Below are 25,235 nucleotides of genomic sequence, written 5' to 3' on the forward strand. Positions count from 1 at the left end.
GAAGCACTCATTTACATTAATTTTTTTTATTCTGTCCAGATTCTCATCAACTCTCCCCTGTTTCCCATTCCACTCACCTACACTCTGAAGTGGCTATATATTTTTGGAATACTGAAGGAAACTGGAGCATCTGGGGAAATCTATGCAGTCACAGAAAGAACATGCAAACTCCATGCATTCAGTACCCAAGGTAGGATTGAACACAAGCCCTTGGCACTGTGATGCAGTGGCTTTACAAACAGTGTCACTGTGCCATCCAAGTTTGTCAAGTGAATATGGCATGGGCTTTGAGAAAACGTTTCAATGGATTCAATGCAGTCTCTAACGCAAGCTTAGTTCTACAATTTGAACTTCACTGCATCATCAAAAGTAAGACTCAGTGTTGCACAATCACAACTTCCAGGTTAACTCATTCCTTTTGTTCCTCGATGTTCAAACCATGTGCGCGGGCATTTAATAAACAAGGGCTCCCATATGGACTGAAGAAGGCAGTGGGTCTGTTGAAGGATTTTGTTATTGGTCAAATGTATGGTGTTTCATACAGGATGACTGGAGCATTAATCTCACAATCAATTACTTGCTTGTACTTCCTGTCAATGCAGGCTGGCAAAGAAACACAAACATTTCTTTCCTGTCCCTTTGCTCCAGCTTCACAGCCTGGACCTCACAGATGGCGTGCTTAAGCAATCTTTCCTTCAGAACTGTTTTTGTGAGAATATCAGAATATCAGCCAGCACCAGCATGCTCCAAGTATTTTTTCCCCTCTATCTAGGCATTCTTGAGCAGCTGAGAACAATTACATTGTTTATCATTTACTGTCTTTTATCTAAAAAAAACACAAATTTTTGTTCAATTCACAACAGCAAACATTGCCTTTTATAGCTACCTAGAGAAACTCTTGATCTGACGGTCACCTCCTGCTATCTGGACTGAGGTACAATCTGAGTTATCCTAATCATCCTATGTTGTTCACTGATCCCAGAAGGGACAACTCTCAAATGCTTCAATTAATCTTGCTTTGGATTTTGTGGTGGTAGGGGAAATTCAACCAGGGTTCTTTAAGAAGTTTACTCAAAAGTGTTCTCCAGATTCCAATGGGACCGAACAATGTGGCCAGAATTGACACAAGCAACCTCTGAACTACACAGCAGATAACACTCAGAAGTAGTGCTATGCACATTTTATAAATAATGGCATACTTTTCACTGAAAATGATTAAACTAGCATTACTAAGGCTACTATGACTGTATCCCCACCATCTTTCTTGGCAAAGTATCACAGTCCATTTTGGTTTGGCATCCCTTGCTTCTCCAGCTGTACACTAAATTTAAAGTTAATTTCATTCAAAAATATCTACACTGATACTCAAGTGCATCAGAGATAACATTTTTCAAAATACGTGATGTTCAACCAATGCTGTCTGTTTTTAAGAAAATATCCTTGGCACCCATATGATGAAAAGCCATCCAATACAAAAGAAATTTCTTCACAGTGAATCTTTGGAAGGAACCAAATGAACACTCTTCTTTCTCTGTTCTTATGCTTTCTAGCATTTCCTGCAGAATGAATCAAATGCTGTACTTAAAAAAAAAGATAAACCCTGAAGAGCCTGTGGATGCTGAAATCTGGAGCAAAGTAATAAAAAAAAGCTAGAGAAAATCAGCAAGTCAGGCAGCACCCATAGAGGGAAAAGGACAGTTGATGTTGTGGGTTGAGACTCATTCTCTGGATTGTTAAAAATGGTCCAAGTGAATTTGATAGCAGATTTAGTGAAATTGCCAAGTTCCACACAGGTGCAGGAGGCAACCGCAATGAGGCAAAGGAAGAGTTGAAGGGTGCCGACAGGAAGACTTGGAACATGGACTGCTTCACTTAGCCAACAAAAATTCAGGTGTTGTTCATGCCCATGACAAAAATAACAATAAATGCTGATATACTCAGCTCATTCGATAGCATTTGCAGGTGGAGAAAATTGTTAATGTTTGAAGTCCATTGAGTCAACATGATGCTTTCAGATCAGGTCATGCATAGCACATACCTCCACCGTACTGCTCAGGTATGTTTCTGGGGTACAGGGGCTAGCGACCCTTGTCCCTGTTTTGTGTTCTATCGCTGTGCAGCAGTGAACCATCTGATTGGCCTGTCAGAGTTCTCTTTGGGAACTAGTTGACTTCATCAGCATTTCTGATCTGGCTATAGTTCACGATTGCACTTAATTAAAAAAAGTCAATGAGCTATTGTCAGAAATGGGAAATACTGGAAATTAAACGAGGCAAGGAGAACAAGAGAAAATCTGTGCCTGAAAGGTGCAAACCCTCAGAGAGAATGAATGACACAAGTGGCTGATAAGAGGATGAGAAAGCTAGGGAAAAGATAATAGAACAAGAAACTTCTGCTGGAAATATGAATTACAAGACTATAGAACTGTATTCAGCAAAATGGAACATTTACTGATGAGCTTTTAAGCCTAATGTGCCAAATGGGCAGTAAGATATTGTTCTTCAAGCTTCCTTTCAGCATCATTGGAATAGAGGCAAAAGCCAAAGGCAAGAGCTTGAATGCCAGTGAGATGAAAATTTAATGAGCAATAAAACTGAACTCAGGATCACCATTGTGAATTGAGTAGAGTTGGTCTGCAAATCAGTCAGCTAATCTGTTCAGTTTCTCCAGTGCAGAGGACTAATGGAAATATACTTAATTGGAAACAGTAAAAATCAATCACTGCTTCACCTAAAATGATGCATTTGAGTACCTGCACAACAAATGGGAATGAAGTAACAAGCAACTGCATTAACTGCTGCTGCACAGGGAAACAGCATGAGAAGGGGAATGAGTATTGGTGGAGATGGAAGAACAAGTCGGGAGGTATACAGTATCCTTGCAGTGTAGAAATGGGAGGGGGAATATGTGTTGGGAGATAGTGCCATCACTTTAGAGATTCTGAAAATTATAGGAAGGCAACCTGTGTTGTGTGGAGAGCCATAAAGTAGAAAAGAACCAAATTCTGATTAGAAATCCTGAGACCAAAAATTCAGATAATGGAATACACACAAGAAGTTAGAGAAACTCAGCAAGCCAGACGGCATCTATGGGTGAGAATAAATAGTTGACCTTTCAGGCCATGACCCTTTATCAGGACTGGAAAATAAGGTGGGGGGAGGGCAGAAGACAGAATAAGGCAGCAGTGGGAGGGATGGAAAAAAAAAGAGTATAGCTGACAGGTAATTGTTGAAGGAGAAGATGGACAGGTGGGGGGAGGGGGTGTAGTAAGCTTGGAGGTGATAGGTGGAAGAAGAAAAGGGCTGAAGAAGGAATCTCAGAAGGGGACAGTGCACCAGGGAAGAAAGGAAAGACAGAGGGGCACAGAGGGAGGTGATGAGCAGGTGAGAAGAAAGTGTGAGAGGGAACCATAATGGGGAATGGAAAAAGAAAGGAGGTGAGGGGGAATCTCACTGGAAGTTAGGAAAAAATAAAAATAAAATTGTGTTCTTGCCATCATATTGGAGGCTACCCAGATGGAATACAACATGTTACTCCTCCAATCTGAGTGTGGCCTCCTCGTTGCAGTAGGAATTCAAATTGAAATGAGTGGCCATTGGGAATAGATGGGATGGACAGTCTGCTCAACTGTGAAGGAATTAGTTTGGAGTAAAAAAAATGCATGAGAGGCACTTGTAGATGGTGGCAGGGACAGATGCAATGGGGGTGCAGAAATCAGAACAAAACAGAATCATTGCAGGAAGCAGGATGAGCTGAAGTGTAATTAAACCAGCTGTGGGATTATGGGTTTGTTATGAATTTTGGTCACCAACTTCCGAATCAGATTTATTATCATCGGCATGTGTTGTGAAATTTGTTAACTTAGCAGCAGCAGTTCAATGCAATAAATGATAACATAGAAAGAAAGAAAAGAACAAATAAATAAAAGTATATATACATATATCTATATTGAACAGATTAAAAATAGTGTAGAAACAAAAATAATATAAATTAAAAGAAGTGAGGTAGTGTTCATGGGTTCAATATCCATTCAGAAATTGCATGGCAGAGGAGAAGAAGCTGTTCCTATATTGTTGTGTGCCTTCAGGCTTCAGTACCTCCTTTCTGACGGTAATAATGGGAAGAAGGCATGACGTGGGTAATAGGGTCCTTAACAATGGACATTAGCTTTGAGGTGCCACTCCTTGAGGGTGTCTGAGGTACTACAGAGACTGGTATCCAAGATGGATCTGACTAATTCCCCGAAATGGAGAATGTTGAGTTGAGAAAAGTAAAAGAGCCAAGTGAACCACGCAGAAGTGACAGCAAGGTGAAAATTAGCAATGAAGATGATAAAATCTTTTGAGCTTTGTAGACAAGACCAGGTAGCAGATAAAAGTTGAGGTGATGGGAGCCAAATAAGATTCAAACAAGCAATGTTCAATAGAGATTGGATTCATATGGGTTCCCACTGATAAACCTGAAATGTGGATGAAGCTAATAAAGATTTAAGGCAAAAAATTCAGCATCAGAATGATTTCAGCCAGGTGAATGAGTGGCAGCTGAAGATGACAAACTGGACTTCTGTGCAAACAAGTACCTCAAACTACTCTAGTGTAGATAGGGTTTCTTGAATGCTCTTCCAAAGTAAGTGAGCTTATTGGCCAAGGACATGAAAGCTGTTAAAGTAGCATAGGGCATGACAAATGGCAAATAAATATCAACTCTGTCTCTCCCCATAGATAACACCTGACCAAGTATTATTAGTATTCTGAAATTATACTGCAGATCCAGTGTTTACAATTTTTTACACTATGTGCATCACCCTAGAAAGCTGACAAAAATCAAAATCAATATGCAGGATAACAGTGTGGCAATCAAACCTATAAGATATCTGACAGCAGTGTTCTGATCAATCTGTAGGAAATTCAGAGATCCACAAATGACTTGCACTGCATACAGTTGCAAGAAAAAGTTTGTTAACCCATTTGCAATTACCTGGTTTTCTATATTAATTTCTCATAAAATGTAGTCTGATCTTCATCTTGGTCACAATAATAGACAAACACAATCTGCCTAAACTAACAACACACAAACAATTGAACTTTTCGTGTCTTTATTGATCACATTGTGTAATCATTCACAGGCCAGGCTGGCAAATGTATGTGAACCCTTGTATTTCGTAACTGATAGAACCTCCTTTAACAGCAATAACCTCCACCAAACATTTCCAGTTGTTGCTGCTTAGACTTGCACATGGCGCAAAACAATTTTAGACCATTCTTCCATACAAAACTGTTTCAGTTCATCAATATTTCATGGATACTCTGCATGAACAGCCCTCTTCAGGTCATGCCACAGCATCTCCATTGGGTTCAGGTCTAGCCTCTGATTTGGTCACTCACACTTCCTTGTTCTTAATCCATTTTGTTGTTGATTTACTCTTGTGTTTTTAGATCACTGTCTTGTTGCATCATCCAACTTGCATTGAGCTTCAGGTGATGGACCCTGACATTCTCTTGAAAAATGTCTAAATAAAATTTTGAATTCATTGTTCCCTCATGTGGTCAATTTTAGAGATCTCTTGCAGGTGGATTCAGAATTGGCTTGCCTGAAGAAGGCAGAGGGTCGTGCTGGAGAGAGTACATCTGGATTGGAGGGTTGTGACTAGTGGTGTCCCACAAGGATTGGTTCTGGGACCTCTACTTTTCATGATTTTTATTAACGACCTGGATGCGGGGATAGAAGGGTGGGTTGGCAAGTTTGCAGACGACACAAAGGTTGGTGGTGTTGTAGATAGTGTAGAGGATTGTCAAAGATTGCAGAGAGACATTGATAGGTTGCAGAAGTGGGCTGAGAAGTGGCAGATGAGAGTTCAACCTGGAGAAGTGTGAGGTGGTACACTTTGGAAGGACAAACTCCAAGGCAGAGTACAAAGGAAATGGCAGGATACTTGGTAGTGTGGAGGAGCAGAGGGATCTGGGGGTACACATCCACAGATCCCTGAAAGTTGCCTCACAGGTAGATAGGGTAGTTAAGAAAGCTTATGGGGTGTTAGCTTTCATAAGTCGAGGGATAGAGTTTAAGAGTCGCGATGTAATGATGCAGCTCTATAAAACTCTGGTTAGGCCACACTTGGAGTACTGTGTCCAGTTCTGGTCATCTCACTATAGGAAGGATGAGGAAGCATTGGAAAGGGTACAGAGGAGATTTACCAGGATGCTGCCTGGATGGATTATGGATTATGATCAGAGATTAAGGGAGCTAGGGGTTTACTCTTTGGAGAGAAGGAGAATGAGAGGAGACATGATAGAGTTATGCAAGATATTAAGAGGAATAGATAGAGTGGATAGCCAGCACCTCTTCCCCAGGGCACCACTGCTCAATACAAGAGGACATGGCTTTAAGGTAAGGGGTGGGAAGTTCAAGGGGGTTATTAGAGGAAGGTTTTTTACTCAGAGTGGTTGGTGCGTGGAATACACTGCCTGAGTCAGTGGTGGAGGCAGATACACTAGTGCAATTTAAGAGACTACTAGACAGTATATGGAGGAATTTAAAGTGGGGGATTATATGGGAGGCAGGGTTTGAGGGGTCGGCACAACAATGTGGGCTGAAGGGCCTGTACTGTGCTGTACTATTCTATGTCAACAATTGCAAGCTGTCCAGGCCCTGAGGCAGCCAAGCAGCCCCAAACCATCATGCTCCTTCTACCATGCTTCACAATTGGGCTGAGGTTTTGGTGTTGCTGTGCAGTGTCCCTTTTCTTACAAACATAGTGGCATCTATTTCTGCCAAAAAGTTCACCCTTTATCTTATCTATCCACAGAACACTGTCCCAGAAGTGTTGTGGAACATCCGAGTGGTCTTTTGCAAGCTTGAGATGGACAGCAATTTTTTTTTTTGGAAAGCAGTGGTTTCTCCCGATGGGTTTGTCCATAAACACCATTCTTGTTCAGTGTTTTCCTTATAGTGGACACATGAATAGAAAATTTAGCAAGTTCCAGAGATTTCTGCAGATCTTTTGCTGTTACCCTTGGGTTCTTTTTCACCTCCTTCAGCATTCCACGTTGTGCTCTTGGTGTGATCTTTGATTAACTCTCACTCCTAGGGAGAGTAGCAACAGTAATGAATTTACTCCCATTTGCATACAATTTCTCTTACTGTGGACTGACGAACACTCAGGTCTTCAGAAATGCTTTTGTAGCCTTTTCCAGCATCACACATCGCTACAGTTTTTTGAAGGTACTCTAAAAGTCATTTTGATCAAGGCATGGTACACATAAACAGACCTTTCTTGAGAAGAATATGCTGTCAGTAATCCGACTTTGTGGGTCATTTTTTATAGGGCAGGGCACCTCTACTACCCACACCTCCAATCTCATCTCATTGAATGGTATACTGAGTATTGACGAGAAGTACAATCTGCGTGTTATTAGTTTAGGCAGATCGTGTTTGTCTATTATTGTGACTTATGCAAAGATAACATTTTGTGAGTAATTAATGCAGAACACCAGGTAATTGCAAAGGGTTCACAATTTTTTTTCTTGTAACTGTATATGACGCACTGCAATTAATAACACATAAATCGATGGCCAGGAGGTGGTCATTCAAACTATCTCATATATTCAAGCCAAGTCTACAGCCCTGTAACTCGCAGCTCAAGTGTTCGCACAAATACTTTGTAAATGTCAAGGTTTCTTCTTTCATGAGTCTTTGAGGGACAGTGTTTCTGACCCCTGTCAATCATTAAGATAATATTTTGCTAACTGTCCGCTCATCCTTCAACTGATTAATTTACCTAGCAGGCAAGTTTGCTTCCGATAAAATGGCAATGCACTCAGACACAGCAGCTAAGGGGCCAACCAAAGGTGTTATTGTCCATCTTAAACATACTTTTTTAATGAGCTCAAGACCCTACTGTATATTAACTTAAAGTACTGTACACCTACCCCATCAATGAGTTGCTTGTTGGCACTGGACTTTCTGCGGATCACACTGCTGCTTGGGTCAAAGAGGATTCGGAGAAGTCCACACACAAAGGTGGTGTGTAATCTATCAACAAATTACCTTAGTCGCTTTTCTTGTGATCACAAGACCCTGTTGGGCATTGCTAATGTGAAATGCTACAAGTCCGAGTCACTGACTTATTGGCGGATGGTAGGGGCGGTCAGTGGGGAAGCTGTGAGGACTAGGCATCAAACTGCAGTGTGGCCTGTTTACAGCCGCCCAGAAGACAAGATTTGGAGTTGGTGAGTCCCACCAAAGTATTGAGTCGGTATGGCGCGGCATCCAAGCTTGAGTCTGTGCTGCCTCCGGTGTTCGCTTGGCAGAAGACAAGCCGTATTGTGTTTGACTACAGACTGCTGCAACATTCTTGGACTATATTTTTTTGTGAGACTATTCTACTCACATCTTATATGTGCTATGTCTTATTCTGTGTATGAATGCTGGTACTGTATTTTGTACTATTGCTCTGGAGTAAACTGTTTTCATCAGACAATAGTTACATGGCAGTGTGGGCATGCCAATCAATTGGGTAATATACAAGCACAAGAAATTCTGGAGATGCTGGAAATCCAGAGCAACGCACAGAAAATACTGGAGGAGCATCTACAGAAATGAACAAACAGTTGACGTTTCAGGTCGAGACCTTCATCAGGACTGGAAAGGAAGGGAGTAGACCCTTTCTTTGGGTAGTATTACAGGCAGCAAATACATAGCACTTTGTTCATTCAGCAGGATATTTGATGTATTTCAGACATATGATTGGCTCTTCAGCTGCTTTTCCCCTACAGAACCAGGAGACCTTTAGCATTAATGCACTTTGTCAATACAGGCATGACTCCAGAAGAATTAAATGCACTAACCTAAGCAGGCTTGTAGTATCACAGACTAATTTCACTTCTCAATGAAGGCACTATCTTTTCTCCACCTGGGGGCCACTGACATAAGGTATATAGAGCACTCACTTATAACAGGAAATTAGTATATCAGCAATATTATGGATGGATGTAGAGGTTAAAAGTGTCTAAGCTTTTTACAACCCATTTTTACAAACCCCATTTCCAGAAAAGTTGGGATATTTTCCAAAATGCAATAAAAACAAAAATCTGTGATATGTTAATTCACGTGAACCTTTATTTAACTGACAAAAGTACAAAGAAAAGATTTTCAATAGTTTTACTGACCAATTTAATTGTATTTTGTAAACATACACAAATTTAGAATTTGATGGTTGCAACACACTCAACAAAAGTTGGGACAGAGGCATGTTTACCATTGTGTTACATCACCTTTCCTTTTAATAACACTTTTTAATCATTTTGGAACTGAGGATACTAATTCTAGTAGATTTGCAATTGGTAATTTTGTCCATTCTTGCTTGATATAAGACTTCAGCTGCTCAACAGTCTGTGGTCTCCATTGTCTGATTCTCCTCTTCTTTATGCGCCATACATTTTCAATAGGAGATAGATCTGGACTGGCAGCAGGCCAGTCAAGCACACGCACTCTGTGTCTACAAAGCCACGCTGTTGAAGCCCATGCAGAATGTGGTCTGGCATTGTCCTGCTGAAATAAGCATGGACGTCCCGGGAAGAAACGTTGTCTTGATGGCAACATATGTCTCTCTAAAATCCTAATATACGCCTCAGAGTCAATGGTACCTTCACATACATGCAACTCACCCATGCCGTGGGCACTGATGCACCCCCATAGCATCACAGATGCTGGCTTTTGCACCTTTCGCTGATAACAATCTGGATGGTCATTTTCATCTTTGGCACGGAGAACTCAACGCCCGTTTTTTCCGAAAACTAGCTGAAATGTGGACTCATCTGACCACAGCACACGGTTCCACAGTCTTTTGGTCCATCTGAGGTGAGCTCGGGCCCAGAGAACTTGTCAGCGTTTCTGCATAGAGTTGATGTATGGCTTCCTCCTTGCGTAATACAGTTTCAAGTTGCATTTCTGGATGCAGCGACAGACTGTGTTGAGTGTCAATGGTTTTCCGAAGTACTCCCGAGCCCAGGTGGCTATAATTGACACAGTAGCATGAAGGTTTCTTAGGTAGTGCCGCCTGAGGGCTCGAAGACCACGCGCATTCAACAGTGGTTTCCAACCTTGCCCTTTACGCACTGAGATGTCTCTAAATTCTCTGAATCTTTTCACAATATTATGTACTGTAGATGTTGAAAGACCTAAATTCTCTGCAATCTTGCGTTGAGAAATGTTCCTTTTGAACTGACTAATAATTCTCTCACGAATTTTGGCACAAAGGGGTGAGCCACAACCCATCTTTGCGTGCAAAGACTGAGCCTTTGATGGACGCTACTTTTATACCCAGTCATGATACCTCACCTGATACCAATTAGCCTGCTTAATGTGAAATCTTCCAAACCAGTGTTACTTGAATATTCTGTGCACTTTTCAATCTTATTTCAACTCCGTCCCAACTTTTGTTGAGTGAGTTGCAGCCAAATTCTAAATTTGTGTATGTTTACAAAATACAATAAAGTTGGTCAGTAAAACTATTGAAAATCTTTTCTTTGTACTTTTGTCAGTTAAATAAAGGTTCACGTGAATTAACATATTACAGATTTTTGTTTTTATTGCATTTTGGAAAATATCCCAACTTTTCTGGAAGTGGGGTTTGTACAAATATTGGTAAAAACTCACATGATTTTCATGTGACATACACTACGTGAGGGTAAAAGGGGTGATTAGGCTTCCATAGAACTGTAACCAGTTATTGAAATTTAGCTAGTATGGAGGGAAAGGAAACCAATTTACAGGTGGCCAGAATCGAATAAATAAATTCCACCTTTAGTGCATTTACATTTTTTGGCTTAAAAACCTAGAGTTCAACCCGAAATTCTTCAAATACAGCAACTTCAATTAACATGTGTCATCCAAAAATTGTACAAAGAAACTTCAATCAACTTACCAGGGATCCTAATAAAGGACCAGCCATGTCTGAACTGAACAGCTAACAAGCCACCAGGATCTTCAGGGAAAAAAGAGGATAGCCGATTTTTCCAGTTAAGTGCTAGTTGTGGGGTTCCATACAGGAGGCACTGTTTGGCTGTGAGTTGGCCTCCTTCTCTCATCAGTCGACGCTCATACTCTGCACTTCTATCACAGCAGTAGATATCACGTGGGATTGCAGTCACCTGAATTACACAAATAAGAGATTAGATTTACAAGAAAATACTCCTGTTGATACAATGCAGCTTCAATTTCATGACGAATGATCTTTACATTTGGCATCAAACATGCCTATGTCTGAGGCAACCTCATTGCTCATGAAAATGCTGCAAAGTGCTCATCTCAATACATTTCGGTTATTTTCAATCTCAATCCACAGTGACCCAGATTTAATGGTCAGCGGGGGGGAGAACCTCGACTCAGACCATGAGAGGCCTGCGTAGGGCATTTTCATGCCTTACAAGGCGCAGATTGGAAGCCTGTGTGGGGTGCCACTCCTCGCACAGACTAGAGCAATGTGTGATTAAGTGCCTTGCTCAAGGGCACAAACACGCTGCCACAGCTGAGGGTCGAACTAGCGACCTTGAGGTAACTAGATGAACACCTTAACCACTTGGCCACGTGCCCAACACAATGATCAGCAGTGAATGAAAATAGCTGCTCAGTTACAGTTCAAGGGTTTGCAAAGCGAGTCAATTCATTTCAGAATCTGCATGAACAGAGTAGCACCCTATCACGTTGAAGAAGCCTTCCTAAAACAGGCCAAGTCTAAGAAAGTGAAATTAGCAAAGAAAAAAGACAAGAATTAGAAAAAAAATGGAAATCTTCAAAAAAAAACTCTACCATTATGAACAATCTGAAGGAATAAGATCATACATTTGTTTTATTTCATTTTCAATGTCAATGACACGAAGCACTTAATAGGCTTTACTATTGAACACTTGATCGTCTGCTATGTTCAGTGGGAACAATAAAATAACTTTACCACAGCTCCTCACATTTTTCTTTCCAAGAAAAAAAACATTATTCACAAAATTTACAACCATGCTATACTTTATCATCTTGTTGTCATAACAGCACAAGATCCTTCTACTTATTTTCAAGATTCAGCTTTACATCAATTTCTTCTCAACATACATGACCAGAGGTTTGCAGTACATCAGTGTACAGAGGGGACGGGATTTAAATTTTAAATCTGCTCCTTCCCTATATCTTTGCACCAGTAAATCCTTCAGCAGGCAGTTCTAACCTTGGAATGCAGCCTGCTGAAGAATTGAAACATCTGATATTGGGCAGGTTTTGTGCAGCCAATGGCCTTTGACGAGGTTGGTGATTGGCTTAGTACAAAGCCACAGGAACCGTCTCCTGCACAGGCTCCTTTTATGCAGTTCAACATGTTCAAATGCCAAATGCAGGAAATCTTCTTTAAAAACAGAGCAATTCAATCAACCCTGGTTTTTATTTTTGGATACACTTATCCACTAATAACTTGCTTATCAATACCTTCAGTATGACTTTCAATTATGTCATTAACTCCTAAATTTCAAGCTCTTGACATACATACCACATTAAAATACTGCAACTTATGTCAGTCTCAGTAAGCACAGAGTTAGAATCACGTTTATTATCATTGGCATGTGTCATGAAATTTGTTAACTCAGCAGCAGCAGTACAATGCAATGCATAATATAGAAAGAAAAAAAATAGATAAATTAAAGTGTGTGTGTGTATATATATATATATATATATATATACATACACACACACACACACACACACATTGAATAGATTAAAAACAGTGCAAACACACAAAAAATATATATACACACATATACAGAAAGTGAGGCAGTGTTCTTGGATTCAATGTCCATTTAGGAATTGTATAGCAGAGGGGGAAGAAGCTGTTCCTGAATAATTGAGTGTGTGCCTTCAGGCTTCTGCACCTCCTTCTTGACGGTCACAATGAGAAGAGGGCATGCCCTGGGTTATGGGGGTCCTTAATAATGGCTGTTATCTTTGAGGCACTGCTCCTTGAAGTTGTCTTGGGTACTACGGAGGCTAGTACCCAAGATGGAGCTGACTAATTTTACAACTTTCTGTAGCTTTTTTTTGGTCCTGTGCAGTAGCAACCTTGCCCCACACCCCCAAAGCAGACAGTGATGCAGTCTGGCAGAATGCTCTCCATGGTACATCTATAGAAGTTTGAGTGTTTTAGTTGACAAGCCAAATCTCTTCAAACTCCAGATGAAATATAGCCGCTGTTTTGCCTTCTTTATAGCTGTATCAACCTGTTGGAACCAGGTTAGATCCTCAGATCTTGACACCCAGGAATCTGAAATTGCTCACTCCCTCCACTTCTGATCCCTCTAGGAGGATCGGTTTGTGTTCCCTTGTCTTACCGTTCCTGAAGTCCACAATCAACTTTTTCATCTTACTGACATTGAGTGCAAGGCTTTTTGCTGCGACACCACTCAACCAGCTGGTATAAATTACTCCTCTACGTCCTCTCATCTTCATCTGATTTTCTACCAACAATGCTTACATCATCAGCAAATTTATCAATGGTATTTGAGCTGTGCATAGCCACACAGTCATGGGTGTAGAGGGAGTACAGCAGTGGGTTTAGAACACATCCTTGAGGTATTCCAGTGTTGATCACCAGCGAGGAGGAGATATTGTCACAAATCCGCATCAAGATTGTGGTCTTCCGGTTAAGGAGTCAAAGATCCAATTGCAAAGGGAGGTACAGAGGTCCTGATTTTGTAGCTTATCGACAGGACTGTAGGAATAATTGTGTTAAATGCTGAGCTAAAGTTAACAAACAACATCCTGACATAGGTCTCTGTATTATCCAGGTGATCCAAGGCCCTATGAAGAGCCATTAAGATTGCATCTGCTGTAGACCTATTTTGGCAGTAGGCAAATTACAGTGGGTTCAGGTCCTCACTGAGGCAGGAGTCCATTCTAGCCATGACCAACCTTTCAAAGCAATAATCATTAAGGCAGCTCATACTACTCTTCTTAGGCACAGGTATAACTGTTGCCTTCCTGAGCAGGTGGGAACTTCTGACCATAGCAGTGAGAAGTTGAAAATGTCCTTGAATACTCCCGTCAGTTGGTTGGTATAAGTTTTCAAGAGCCTGACCAGGTACTCCATCAGGGCCTGCCACCTTGCAAGGGATTCACCCTCCTTAAAGACAGCCTAACATCGGCCAAGACAGAGATCACAGGGTCACCAGGTGCAATAGGGAACTTCACAGCTATAGTTACATTCTCCCTTTCAAATCAGACATAGAAGGCGTTGGGCTCATCTGGTAGTGAAACATCGCTGCCATTCATGCTATTGGGTATCACTTTGTAAGAAGTAATACCTTGCAAACCCTGCCAGAGTTGACATGCATCCATTGTTGCCTCCAACCTCGTTCAGGATTGTCTCTTCACTCTTGAAATAGCCCTCCACAAGTCATTCCTGGTTTTCTTGTACAGACCTGAGTCACCAGACTTAAATTCCACATATCTGGCCTTCAGCAGACAACATACGTCCTGGTTCATCCAAGGATTTTGCTTTGGGAATGTACAGCAAGTTTTTGCAAGTGTATACTCATCCACACAGGTTTTAATGAAGTCATTAACAACTGCAGCATACTTATCCGGTTGAGGATAAGTCCCTGAATACATTTGACAAGACCCACAGACTTGACTTGCATGATCTTAGAGATAAATTTACCAATTTGTGTAAATCTCACTAGGAGGGATAATACACCAAATATAACTTTTATTAATCAATATAGTACATGGGTTCAGCTTCACTACATTTACTATCACAGACACAGCATCAACTTTACTACACAAATAGTAATGTACAATTAACAGTACTTACTGTACAATATAGAGTGGATTCTGGTTAACTGGGACACATCATGACCAATACATTTTGACAATTAAGCGGTTCCCCAATTAGCAGAAGTTTTATGGAAAAAGTTAAATTATGTACTTAAATGAAATACAGAACAAATTAGAACACTACCAATACTACCACAGAGATATAAAACTGTATTAGTTCCTAAATTCAACCAGCGTAAGTGTTCTTTTGATTGACTGTAAATTAACAAAATCAGAGCAGACACCTAATGCAGATAATGGACTGCCTTCATACACAATGCTTTCAATGATTGCATCTTCCTAATCTTCATTTTCCTTGTAACATTCAAGATGATTGTTGATATCTTCAAATTCTTTATAGTTCCTAACTTGAAGTAGTGAAACTGTTTCATTTCATTCCCAGCAATTTCCAGCACCTCCAAGTCGAAATGCTTGAAATTGCAGTGAACAGAACAGTTCTGAATTGTCTTACTGATTATTTCTTGTCAACTCCTTGTGACAAAAAAAATTACTGCTTTTTGAACACAAACACAAATTAATGTTATTTAAAAATTGTTCCCTCTAAGTATGGTGTAGTACAAGTGCACTCAACTAATGTGAGTTAGAAACAGTCTCCTGTCCCAATTAAGCAGCATAGTGTCCCAAATAAACAAAGGGAATCTCGGGTTTTTCTCAATTTGTTTTTGTCCTTTAAGAGTTATATAAGTAGCTACCACAATTAACCAGAATCCACTGTATTGCTCCAGTTTCCATTTACTGCAAAACAACATACCACGACAATTTCACTGCAAATATTGTAATTAGTATCAAGCACTGCAGACAGTGACCAATACAGGGGTTAAAAACAATTGCATTGCACAAGTTTACACATTTGAGATGTCAGTAATTTCACTGCACTGGCAGCCTACAAAGCTCAATCTTGGTCCTCCAGTCCAAACAGATTCATTTGGTTGAGCTGCCCACAACTATGCCAGGAGTCTGGCATGAAGCACTGCCATGCCCACTGCTCTGCCAAGAACCTGATATGAATCACTGTCCTCTGCTGGCATTCCTGCAGTGATGAATCAGGGACAGTGCGGCTCTCAGTGCCAAAATGTTATGCTCAGAAAATGGGCCATCGCTGGTAACTGTTAGCAGATGTGCAGTGTTGACAAGACTGCCCAATCTTCCACATTACCACCCACTGGACTAAATGGAAGCTGCTACATACCCTCCTTTCTTTGGCTGCTCAGCTTTCCTCAACCCAGACATTCCTCTATGGTAACAAGCTCAATGGTGCAGCTAAAGAGAGGAGGAAAAAAATTTAAATGAAAAAGTATGGCAGCAGCCTGGGACCCTGTTAGCACAGATGGTAAGTGCTGCCAATTCCAAACAATGATTCATGCTCACATGTGCAGACCAAAGCCCCACATCTCAGCACTGAGTGGCCACACCACTCATCCTAGTTTGCCAGACACCAGCATTTACCACAGGCAGCCATTCCAAACTGGGCCATGGGGTTCTTAGCTTAGCAGCAGGGATTGTAGTAACTCTCATCACATGATCAGCACAAGGGCATGCAGAAATAGGGAGGGCAAGGGTTTTTACGAAGGTCCAAGCACAGGAGTGTCAGCAGGTAGAATAGGAGATCATGTCAGGTTCCATGTACAGTAATAATTCCCTCTGAATGATTATAGTGATCTCTTTTAGTGCCAATTCAGAGGGTGCTTCAACTTCTGGGAATGCATCCTGAGCAAGGTAATGGATGAGCTCACCCCCCAACCTACATTGTTCTAAACTCCAGTGATTACAAACCTACCCTTGCCACATAACTAGAACACTCATTCCATGCTCAATTAAGTTCTTTAGGTTGCTTTTGATACATATGCATCCTTCTTTATATAACATTAAATATAATACTCTTGATGTGGTCTCAACCATGTTCAACAAAACTAAAGCATAATGTGTCATATTGCACTCCTTTAGTAACAAGTTATAACTAAGTTTACCCATTACTCTTGCACCTGCAAGCTAGCCTTGGCAAATCAGACATCCTCTGCATCTCTTGGCTCCACAAACTCTCAATTATTTGAGCTTTTCTTAAAGGACTAATTTCAGAATTTCCTCCATTATGCTCCAATTTGTCAAATTCCTGAAGAACATGGCACCAACAAAAATGCTACCACAGGCGAGATTCTTCAGATGGTCCATGAAACTGTTTCTTTCACATATTTTTCTTTTAAATATTCTGGTACTGTTGGAACCTGTGATCGACATGAACTGGAGCAAGGAGTGTGGTATCTCCACATCATTGATTAGTTCACACGTTTCAGTGTGGTAGCATTGTAAAGACAAAGAGACCCTCAGAGAGAGTAAAACCACTTCATCCATTCCTGGATAAGTCTGCATTTAATAATGATGAATTCAGAGACATAACTCTTTGCTGTCTCTGAGACCACAAAGTCTCTGTGACCAGACTCTAGCCTGTGATCAACTCTATTTCTTGCTGATTAAAGCGTTGAGGAATATTGAAAACATTGAGGTGAGTGTAGAAGACGAGTGAATGGTCAGTGCCATCAGCCAGCCTCTCTCTCACTGCTTTCTGAGGAAGGCATCTGTTTCTCACTGCACCCTCCTCCCCCCCCACCATTTGCTGTTTCTGAAGGAAGGTCCTTGCGTTCAAATGGTGTCTCTCTCTCCCTCGATGCTGTTGGAGGATGGTACCGAAGTTCTAAGTCTGCAGTTTGTGGATTAGACTGCCGGTTCCTGGCCACACACTTTGTTGTTGCTATTTTGGATAAATTTGAATCACAGCCTGCAAATAATTAACACTGAGCTGAACTGAATATGGACTCCTTTGATTTTGTGTTTTATATTCAATGTTTTCACTTTTTTTTTCTTGTTGCTGTTTGTGCAATTTGCTTTTGGCACAAGGGGAGGAGGGGATTTTTTTTTCTTTGAATGGGTTCCATGGTTTTCTTTGTTTTGTAGCTGTCATAGAGAAAACAAATCTCAGGGCTGTATACTGGATATTTTGATAATAAATTTACTTTGAACTTTGCCCATTCACTTAACCTCTCTATATCCCTTTATTGTCTCCTTGTGTCCACTTCATAATCTATTTTCAAACCTATCTTTGTGTCCCTCAAAATGTTCGTCAATACCTTCAGTCATCATCCAAGTCATCTAAACATGAATATGTATGGTTTCAGTAATGTTCCCACTAAATCATCTTGCTCTATTTATCAACTGTCTTTTGGAATTAAATATATTTTTCTTCGTACTCATATTGAGGGAAATTATTTAGCCTATCAAGTCTAATTGGCCTATGTGCATTAGTTCACCAGTTAATTTTCATCCACAGGCCATGTTACTTTGAAGTACAATAACTGGCTAAGCATAAAATCTCTTCAACAAAATTTCATTGGCTTTTTCTGATTGGCCTGAAAGTTTTGAAATGCCCTGTTATACTGTCACAAAGCTTTAAAAATTTCCCCACGACAAACATGAAGCAAACTTTTTTTTAACTATATAACAAGTACAGCACGCGAACAGGCCATATTGGCCCTTCTAGTCCATGCCGAAAGCTTACTCTCACCTAGTCCCACCAACCTGCACTCAGCCCATAACCCTCCATTCCTTTCCTGTCCATATAGCTATCCAATTTTACTTTAAATGACAAAATCGAACCTTCCTCTACCACTTCTACTGGAAGCTCGTTCCACATAGCTACTACTCTATGAGTAAAGAAGTTCCCCCTCATGTTACCCCTAAATTTTTGCCCCTTAAATCTCAACTCATGTCCTCTTGTTTGAACCTCTCCTACTCTCAATGGAAAAAGCCTATCCACGTCAACTCTATCTATCCCCCTCATTATTTTAAATACCTCTAACAAGTCCCCCCTCAACCTTCTACGCTCCAAAGAATAAAGACCCAACTTGTTCAACCTTTCTCTATAACCTAGGAGATGAAACCCAGGTAACATTCTACTAACACTCACAACACGCTAGAGGAACTCAGCAGGTCGGGCAGCATCCGTGGAAAAGATCGGTCGACGTTTCAGGCCGGAACCCTTCGTCAGGACCAGCCCGAAACGTCGACCGATCTTTTCCACCGATGCTGCCCGACCTGCTGAGTTCCTCCTGCGTGTTGTGAGTGTTGCTTTGACTCCAGCATCTGCAGATTATTTTGTGTTAACATTCTAGTAAGTCTGCTCTGTACTCTCTATTTTGTTGATATCTTTCCTATAATTCAGTGACCAGAACTGTACACAATACTCCAAATTTGGCCTTACCAATGCCTCGTACAATTTTAACATTACACCTCAACTCTTATACTCAATGCTTTGATTTATAAAGGCCAGCATACCAAAAGCTTTCTTCACCACCCTATCCACATGAGATTCCACCTTCAGGGAACTATGCACCATTATTCCTAGATCCATCTGTTCTACTGCATTCTTCAATGCCCTACCATTTACCACGTATGTCCTATTTTGATTAGTCCTACCAAAATGTAGCACCTCACATTTTTCAGCATTAAACTCCATCTGCCATCTTTCAGTCCACTCTTCTAACTGGCCTAAATCTCTCCAAGCTTTGAAAGCCTATTTCATTATCCACAACGCCACCTATCTTAGTATCATCTGCATACTTACTAATCCAATTTACCACCCCATCATCCAGATCATTAATGTATATGACAAACAACATTGGACCCAGTACAGATCCCTGAAGCATACCACTAGTCAGCAGCCTCCAACCTGACAGTTATCCACCACTACTCTCTGGCGTCTCCCATCCAGCCACTGTTGAAACCATTTTACTACTTCAATATTAACGCCTAACGATCAAACCTCGCTAACTAACCCTCCATGTGGAACTTTGTCAAAGGCCTTACTGAAGTCCATATAGACAACATCCACCGCTTTACCCTCGTCCACTTTCCAAGTAACCTCTTCAAAAAATTCAATAAGATTTGTCAAACGTGACCTTCCACACACAAATCCATGTTGACTGTTCCTAATTAGAACCTGTCTATCCAGATAATTATATATACCATCTCTATGAATACTTTCCATTAATTTACCCACCACTGACGTCAAACTTACAGGCCAATAATTGCTAGGTTTACTCTTAGAACCTTTTTTAAACAATGGAACAACATGAGCAATACGTCAATCCTCCTTTTATCCACTTTTATATTCATTAAAAGCGCCAATACTTCCTCTTCTTTAGTCATCATTGTTTCCAGAACTTCCCTACCTGTTTCCCTTACCTTATACACAATTTAATATCCTTCTCCTTACTGAATACCGAAGAAAAGAAATTGTTCAAAATCTCCATCTCTTTTGGTTCCACACATAGCTGTCCACTCTGATTCTCTAAGGGACCAACTTTATCCCTCACTATCCTTTTGCTATTAATATAAATGTAGAAATCCTTTGGATTTATTTTAACCTTACTTGCCAAAGCAACCTCAAGCACCTCATTTACTCCATGTTGCCTATATTTATTGTAGACATCTCTCTTTTTCCAAACCCAGTTTCCAATATCCCTTGAAAACCATGGCTCTCTCAAACTTTTAACCCTTCCTTTCAAACTAACAGGAACATAAAGATTCTGTACCCTCAAAATTTCACCTTTAAATGACCTCTATTTCTCTATTACATCCTTCCCATAAAACAAATTGCCCCAATCCACTCCTTCTAAATCCTTTTGCATCTCCTTAAAGTTAGCCTTTCTCCAATAAAAAATCTCAACCCTGGGTCCAGACCTATCCTTCTCCATCATTATATTGAAACTAATGGCATTGTGATCACTGGACCTGAAGTGCTCCCCAACACAAACCTCTGTCACCTGACCCATCTCATTCCCTAACAGGAGATCCAACACTGCCCCTTCTCTAGTTGGTATCTCTATGTATTGCTGCAAAAAACTATCCTGCACACATTTTACAAACTCCAAACCATCCAGCCCTTTTACAGTACGGGCTTCCCAGTCTATGTGTGGAAAATTAAAATATCCAACAATCACAACCTTGTGCTTACTACAAATATCTGCCATCTCCTTACAAATTTGCTCCTCCAATTCTCGCTCCCCATTAGGTGGTCTATGATACACCCCTATAAGTGTTACTACACCTTTCCCATTCCTCAATTCCACCCAAATAGCCTCCCTAGATGAGCCCTCCAATCTATCCTGCCAGAGCACCGCTGTAATATTTTCTCTGACAAGCAATGCAACACCTCCCCCTCTTGTCCCTCCGATTCTATCACACCTGAAACAACGAAATCCAGGAATATTTAGTTGCCAATCACACCCCTCCTGCAACCATCTTCCACTAATAGCTACATCATCATACTTCCAGGTATCAATCCATGCTCTAAACTCATCCACCTTTCTTACAATGCTCCTAGCATTAAAATAAATGCATTTAAATAAATTTCCACCTCTTACTCTCTGTTTATCACTAACAGTGCAAACAACTTTACTATCTCCTTTTCCTTCCTTCTCCCCTACATCTGTTCCTACACTCTAGTTCCCCTCCCCCCTTGTATCTAGTTTAAATCCACTGAAGCCTCTCGAGCAAACCTACCTGCAAAAATATTTGTCCCCCTCCAGTTCAGATGTAAACCATACCTCCGGAACAGGCCCCACCTTCCCTGGAAAACTGCCCAATTATCTATAAATCTGAAGCCCTCCTTCCTGCACCATGTCTTCAGCCACGTGTTGATCTGCGCTACCTTACTATTTCTAAACCTGCCTGCACGTGGCACTGGTAGCAATCCTGAGATTGCAATCCTGGAGGTCCTGTCCTTCAACTTGGCGCCTAACTCCTTAAACTCACCTTTCAGGACCTCCTCACTCTTCCTACCCACGTCATTGGTTCCTACATGGACCACGACATCTGGCTGCTCACCCTCCCTCTTGAGAATTTTGAGAACTTGATCCAAGGTATCGCAGACCTTGGAATCAGGGAGGCAACAGACCACCCGGGATTCTCAATCTCTTCCACAGAACCTCTTATCTGTCCCCCTAACTATCGAATCCCCTATCACTACTGCTCTTCTCTTTTCCCTCCTTCCCTTCTGAGCTGAGGGTCCAGTCTTGGTGCCAGAGATGCAACCACTACAACTTGTCCCTGGTAGGTCGTCCCCATCAACAGTACCCAAAATGATATACTTATTATTGGTGGGAACGGCCACAGGGGTGCTCTGCTCATTCTGTCTCTTCCCTTTCCCTCTCCTGACAGTCACCCAGCTACCTGTCTCCTGACTCTTCGGAGTGACTGTCTCTCTGCAACTCCTGTTTATTTCTGCCTCTGCCTCCCGAATGATCCGAAGTTCATCCAGCTCCAGTTCCCTAACTCAGTTTGTCAGAAGTTGCAGCTGGATGCACCTTTTACAGGTGTAGTCATCTGGGACAATTGTGCTCGCCCTGACTTCCCGCATAATGCAAACGGAGCGCTCAACTGCCCTAACTGCTGCCTCCATTACCTACTCTTAAAGGTAATTAAATTAATTAAAGGAACTTATCCAGCCTTACCTCACTTGGAGTGAAGCTCGTCCTCAGCCTCTGATCATCAAAGCCTTCCTACTCTGTCTCCCACTACTCCGTCGCCCGCTCCGTTAACCTGCTCAGTTTTTAACTCAGCCACTGCCTCACAGTCCGACTTTCACACGCTTGCGCAGTCGTGCCCCGTTCAACCGCCAAAGAAAGGACCGACCTTTCTCAATCTGCTCGCTTTTTAACTCTCCCGCTGCCTTACGGTCTGACTTTCACGCGCTTGCGCAGTCGTGCCCCATTCAACCGCCAAAGAAATGACCGACCCTTCTCAATCTGCTCGCTTTTTAACTCTCCCATTGCCCCACGGTCCGACTTTCACGCGCTTGTGCAGTCGTGCCCCGTTCAACTGCTGAAGAAATGACATTTTTAAAGGACTGACATTTACTTTTTCTCCAGAACTAGAAAATTAAAAAAAATTAAAACCACACATCAATCATCTCACTAATCCCCCCTTTTAAAACCTTAGGATTAAGTCAATAAGGACCTGGGGATCTGACAGCCTCTTGCTCCCAGTTTGCTCAGTATCTCCACCAAGTACTTTTCCCAAGTTCCTCCATCCAAATTTACCATCATTATAACCATTTCTGGAATGTTACTATAAGTAAAAGAAAGTATACACAATTTTGTTGAGTTACAGCCTCACACAGGTGCATTAATCATTTTGTGACTGTAAATAACCATTTCCTTTAATCTCTTATTCAGATGCAGCTGCTTCCTCACAGATCCAGCCACTCAATTACAACCCCAACCTCTGATGTTTTTTTTATTAAGTTGCAGAGTTTTCATGTGCCCATGACCAAGGGCAGTGTTGAAGAACATCGTCAATCCTTCACTGTTGCAGTCAGAGATTGGCACTTATTTCAAAAGGGTGATAATCACACCAGTACCCAAGTACAGCAGGGTGAGCTGCCTCTATGACTATCACCCAGTGATATTCACGTCTACAGTAAAGTGCTTTGGTTGTGGCTAGAATCAACTCCTGCTTATTCAAGGACCTGGACCCAATACAATTTGCCAACCACCACAATAGGTCTACAGTGGATTCAATCTCACTGGCTCTCCACTCGTCCTTGGATCACCTGGACAATAGAAATATTGACCTCAAGCTGCTATTTATTGATCAGCTTTTAACACAATCATACCCTCAGTTCAAATCAACAAGCTCCAAGTCCTGGCCTCTGTAGCTCCGTCTGCAAATGGATCCTTAATTTCCTCACTAGTTGATCACTGTCTGTGCAGATCAGAAATACCATCTGCTCCTTGCTGACAATCAACACGGGTGCATCTCAAAGATGTGTGTTTAGCCTACTGCTCTACTCTCTCTACACCCACAACTGCGTGGCTAGTCAAGCTCAAATGCCATCTATAAATTTGTTGACGATGCAACTATTGTTGGCAGAATTTAAGATGGTGATGTGGAGGCATACAGGAGCAATAGATCAGCTGGTTGAGTGGACCAGTAAGACCAAGGAAATGATTGTGGACTACAAAAAGGGGAAATTAAAGGAAAACACACCAGTCCTCATTGAGGGGTAACAGGAGGAAAGGGTGAGCAGTTTCAAGTTCCCGGGTGTCAATATCTCAGAGGATCTATCCTGGATCCAACATATTGATGCAATTATAAAGGAGGCACAACAGTGGCTACATTTCATTCAAAGTTTGAAGAGAATTGAGGCATGTCACCAAAGACACTTGCAAGTTTCTCTGGATGTACCATGATTGCAATACTGTCTGGTACGGAGGCAGCACTGCACAGCTGTAAACACAGCCAGCTCTATCAAGGACACTAGCCTCACCAGCATTCAGGACACTTTCAAAAAGGTGATGCTTCAAAAAGGTGGCATCCATCACAAGAACCCAGTACTTGCCCTTTTCTTATTGCTACCATCAAAGAGGTACAGGAGCTTGAAGAAACACACTCAATGTTTCAGGAACAGCTTCCACCTCCTCTGCCAGATTTCTGAATGGACAATGAACACTACCTCAGTATTTTTTTCTTTTTTTACACTACTTATTTGATTTAATTTTCTTTTATATAGACTTACTATCGTTTATAGTTTTTATTGTTAAGAACTGCAATGTACTGCTGCCAAAAAACAAATTTCATGACATATGCCAGTAATATTATATCTGATTCCGAAAGGAATTTCCCTGCTATTGATGGGAATAGATTACAGAAAAAAAATTAGTGGGAAAATGAGGTCTAAAAGCCAGCAAGGCAGAAAGACTGGTTGAGCTGCATGGCCCCCTCCTGTTTCATAAGAAAATACTAAGATGTTTAATTCAGCCATTTAATTAAACCATTATACTTACAGGGACTTGGATGGCTCAGGGGCAGGAATGGCTACTTAAGAGTACCAGGTTTTAGATGTTTCAGAAAGGACAGGGAGGGAGGCAAAAGAGGTGGTGGCATGGCACTGCTGATCAGAGATAGTGCCACCGCTGCGAAAAGGAGGAAATCACGGAGGGATTGTCTATTGAGTCTCTGTGGGTGGAAGTTAGAAACAGGAAGAGGTCAATAACTCTACTGGGTGTTTTTTTTTAATATAGACGACCCAGTAGTAACAGGGACATCGAGGAGCAGATAAGGAGACAGATTCTGCAACAGTGCAATAATAACAGGGTTGTCATGATGGGAGATTTTAATTTCCCCAATATTGATCGGCATCTCCCTAGAGCAAGGGGTTTAAATGGGGTTGAGTTTGTAGGTGTATTCAGGAAGATTTCCTGACACAATATGTAGATAAGCCTGCAAGAAGAGAGGCTGTACTTGATCTGGTATTGGGAAATTAACCTGGTCAGGTGTCAGGTCTCTCAGTGGGAGAGCATTTTGGACATAGT

The 25,235-nt window shown here is 41.3% G+C and overlaps 1 protein-coding gene across 6 annotated transcripts in view; it reads right to left on the reverse strand.

Annotated features, from left to right (window-relative positions):
* Positions 1–25,235, reverse strand: part of ino80 (INO80 complex ATPase subunit) — a 241,676-nt gene that overhangs the window by 86,111 nt on the left and 130,330 nt on the right. For all 6 annotated transcript variants that reach the window (XR_011886757.1, XM_072264538.1, XM_072264545.1 and 3 more), the window contains exon 26: positions 10,925–11,150. Coding sequence is in view for 5 of the 6 variants with exons in the window: in XM_072264538.1 (XP_072120639.1) it covers positions 10,925–11,150 (226 nt within the window). In the remaining variant the exon portion in view is untranslated. The remainder of the gene's footprint in view (positions 1–10,924; positions 11,151–25,235) is intronic.

Source organism: Mobula birostris, chromosome 1 (assembly GCF_030028105.1).
Source record: "Mobula birostris isolate sMobBir1 chromosome 1, sMobBir1.hap1, whole genome shotgun sequence".
Lineage (NCBI taxonomy): Eukaryota > Metazoa > Chordata > Chondrichthyes > Myliobatiformes > Myliobatidae > Mobula > Mobula birostris.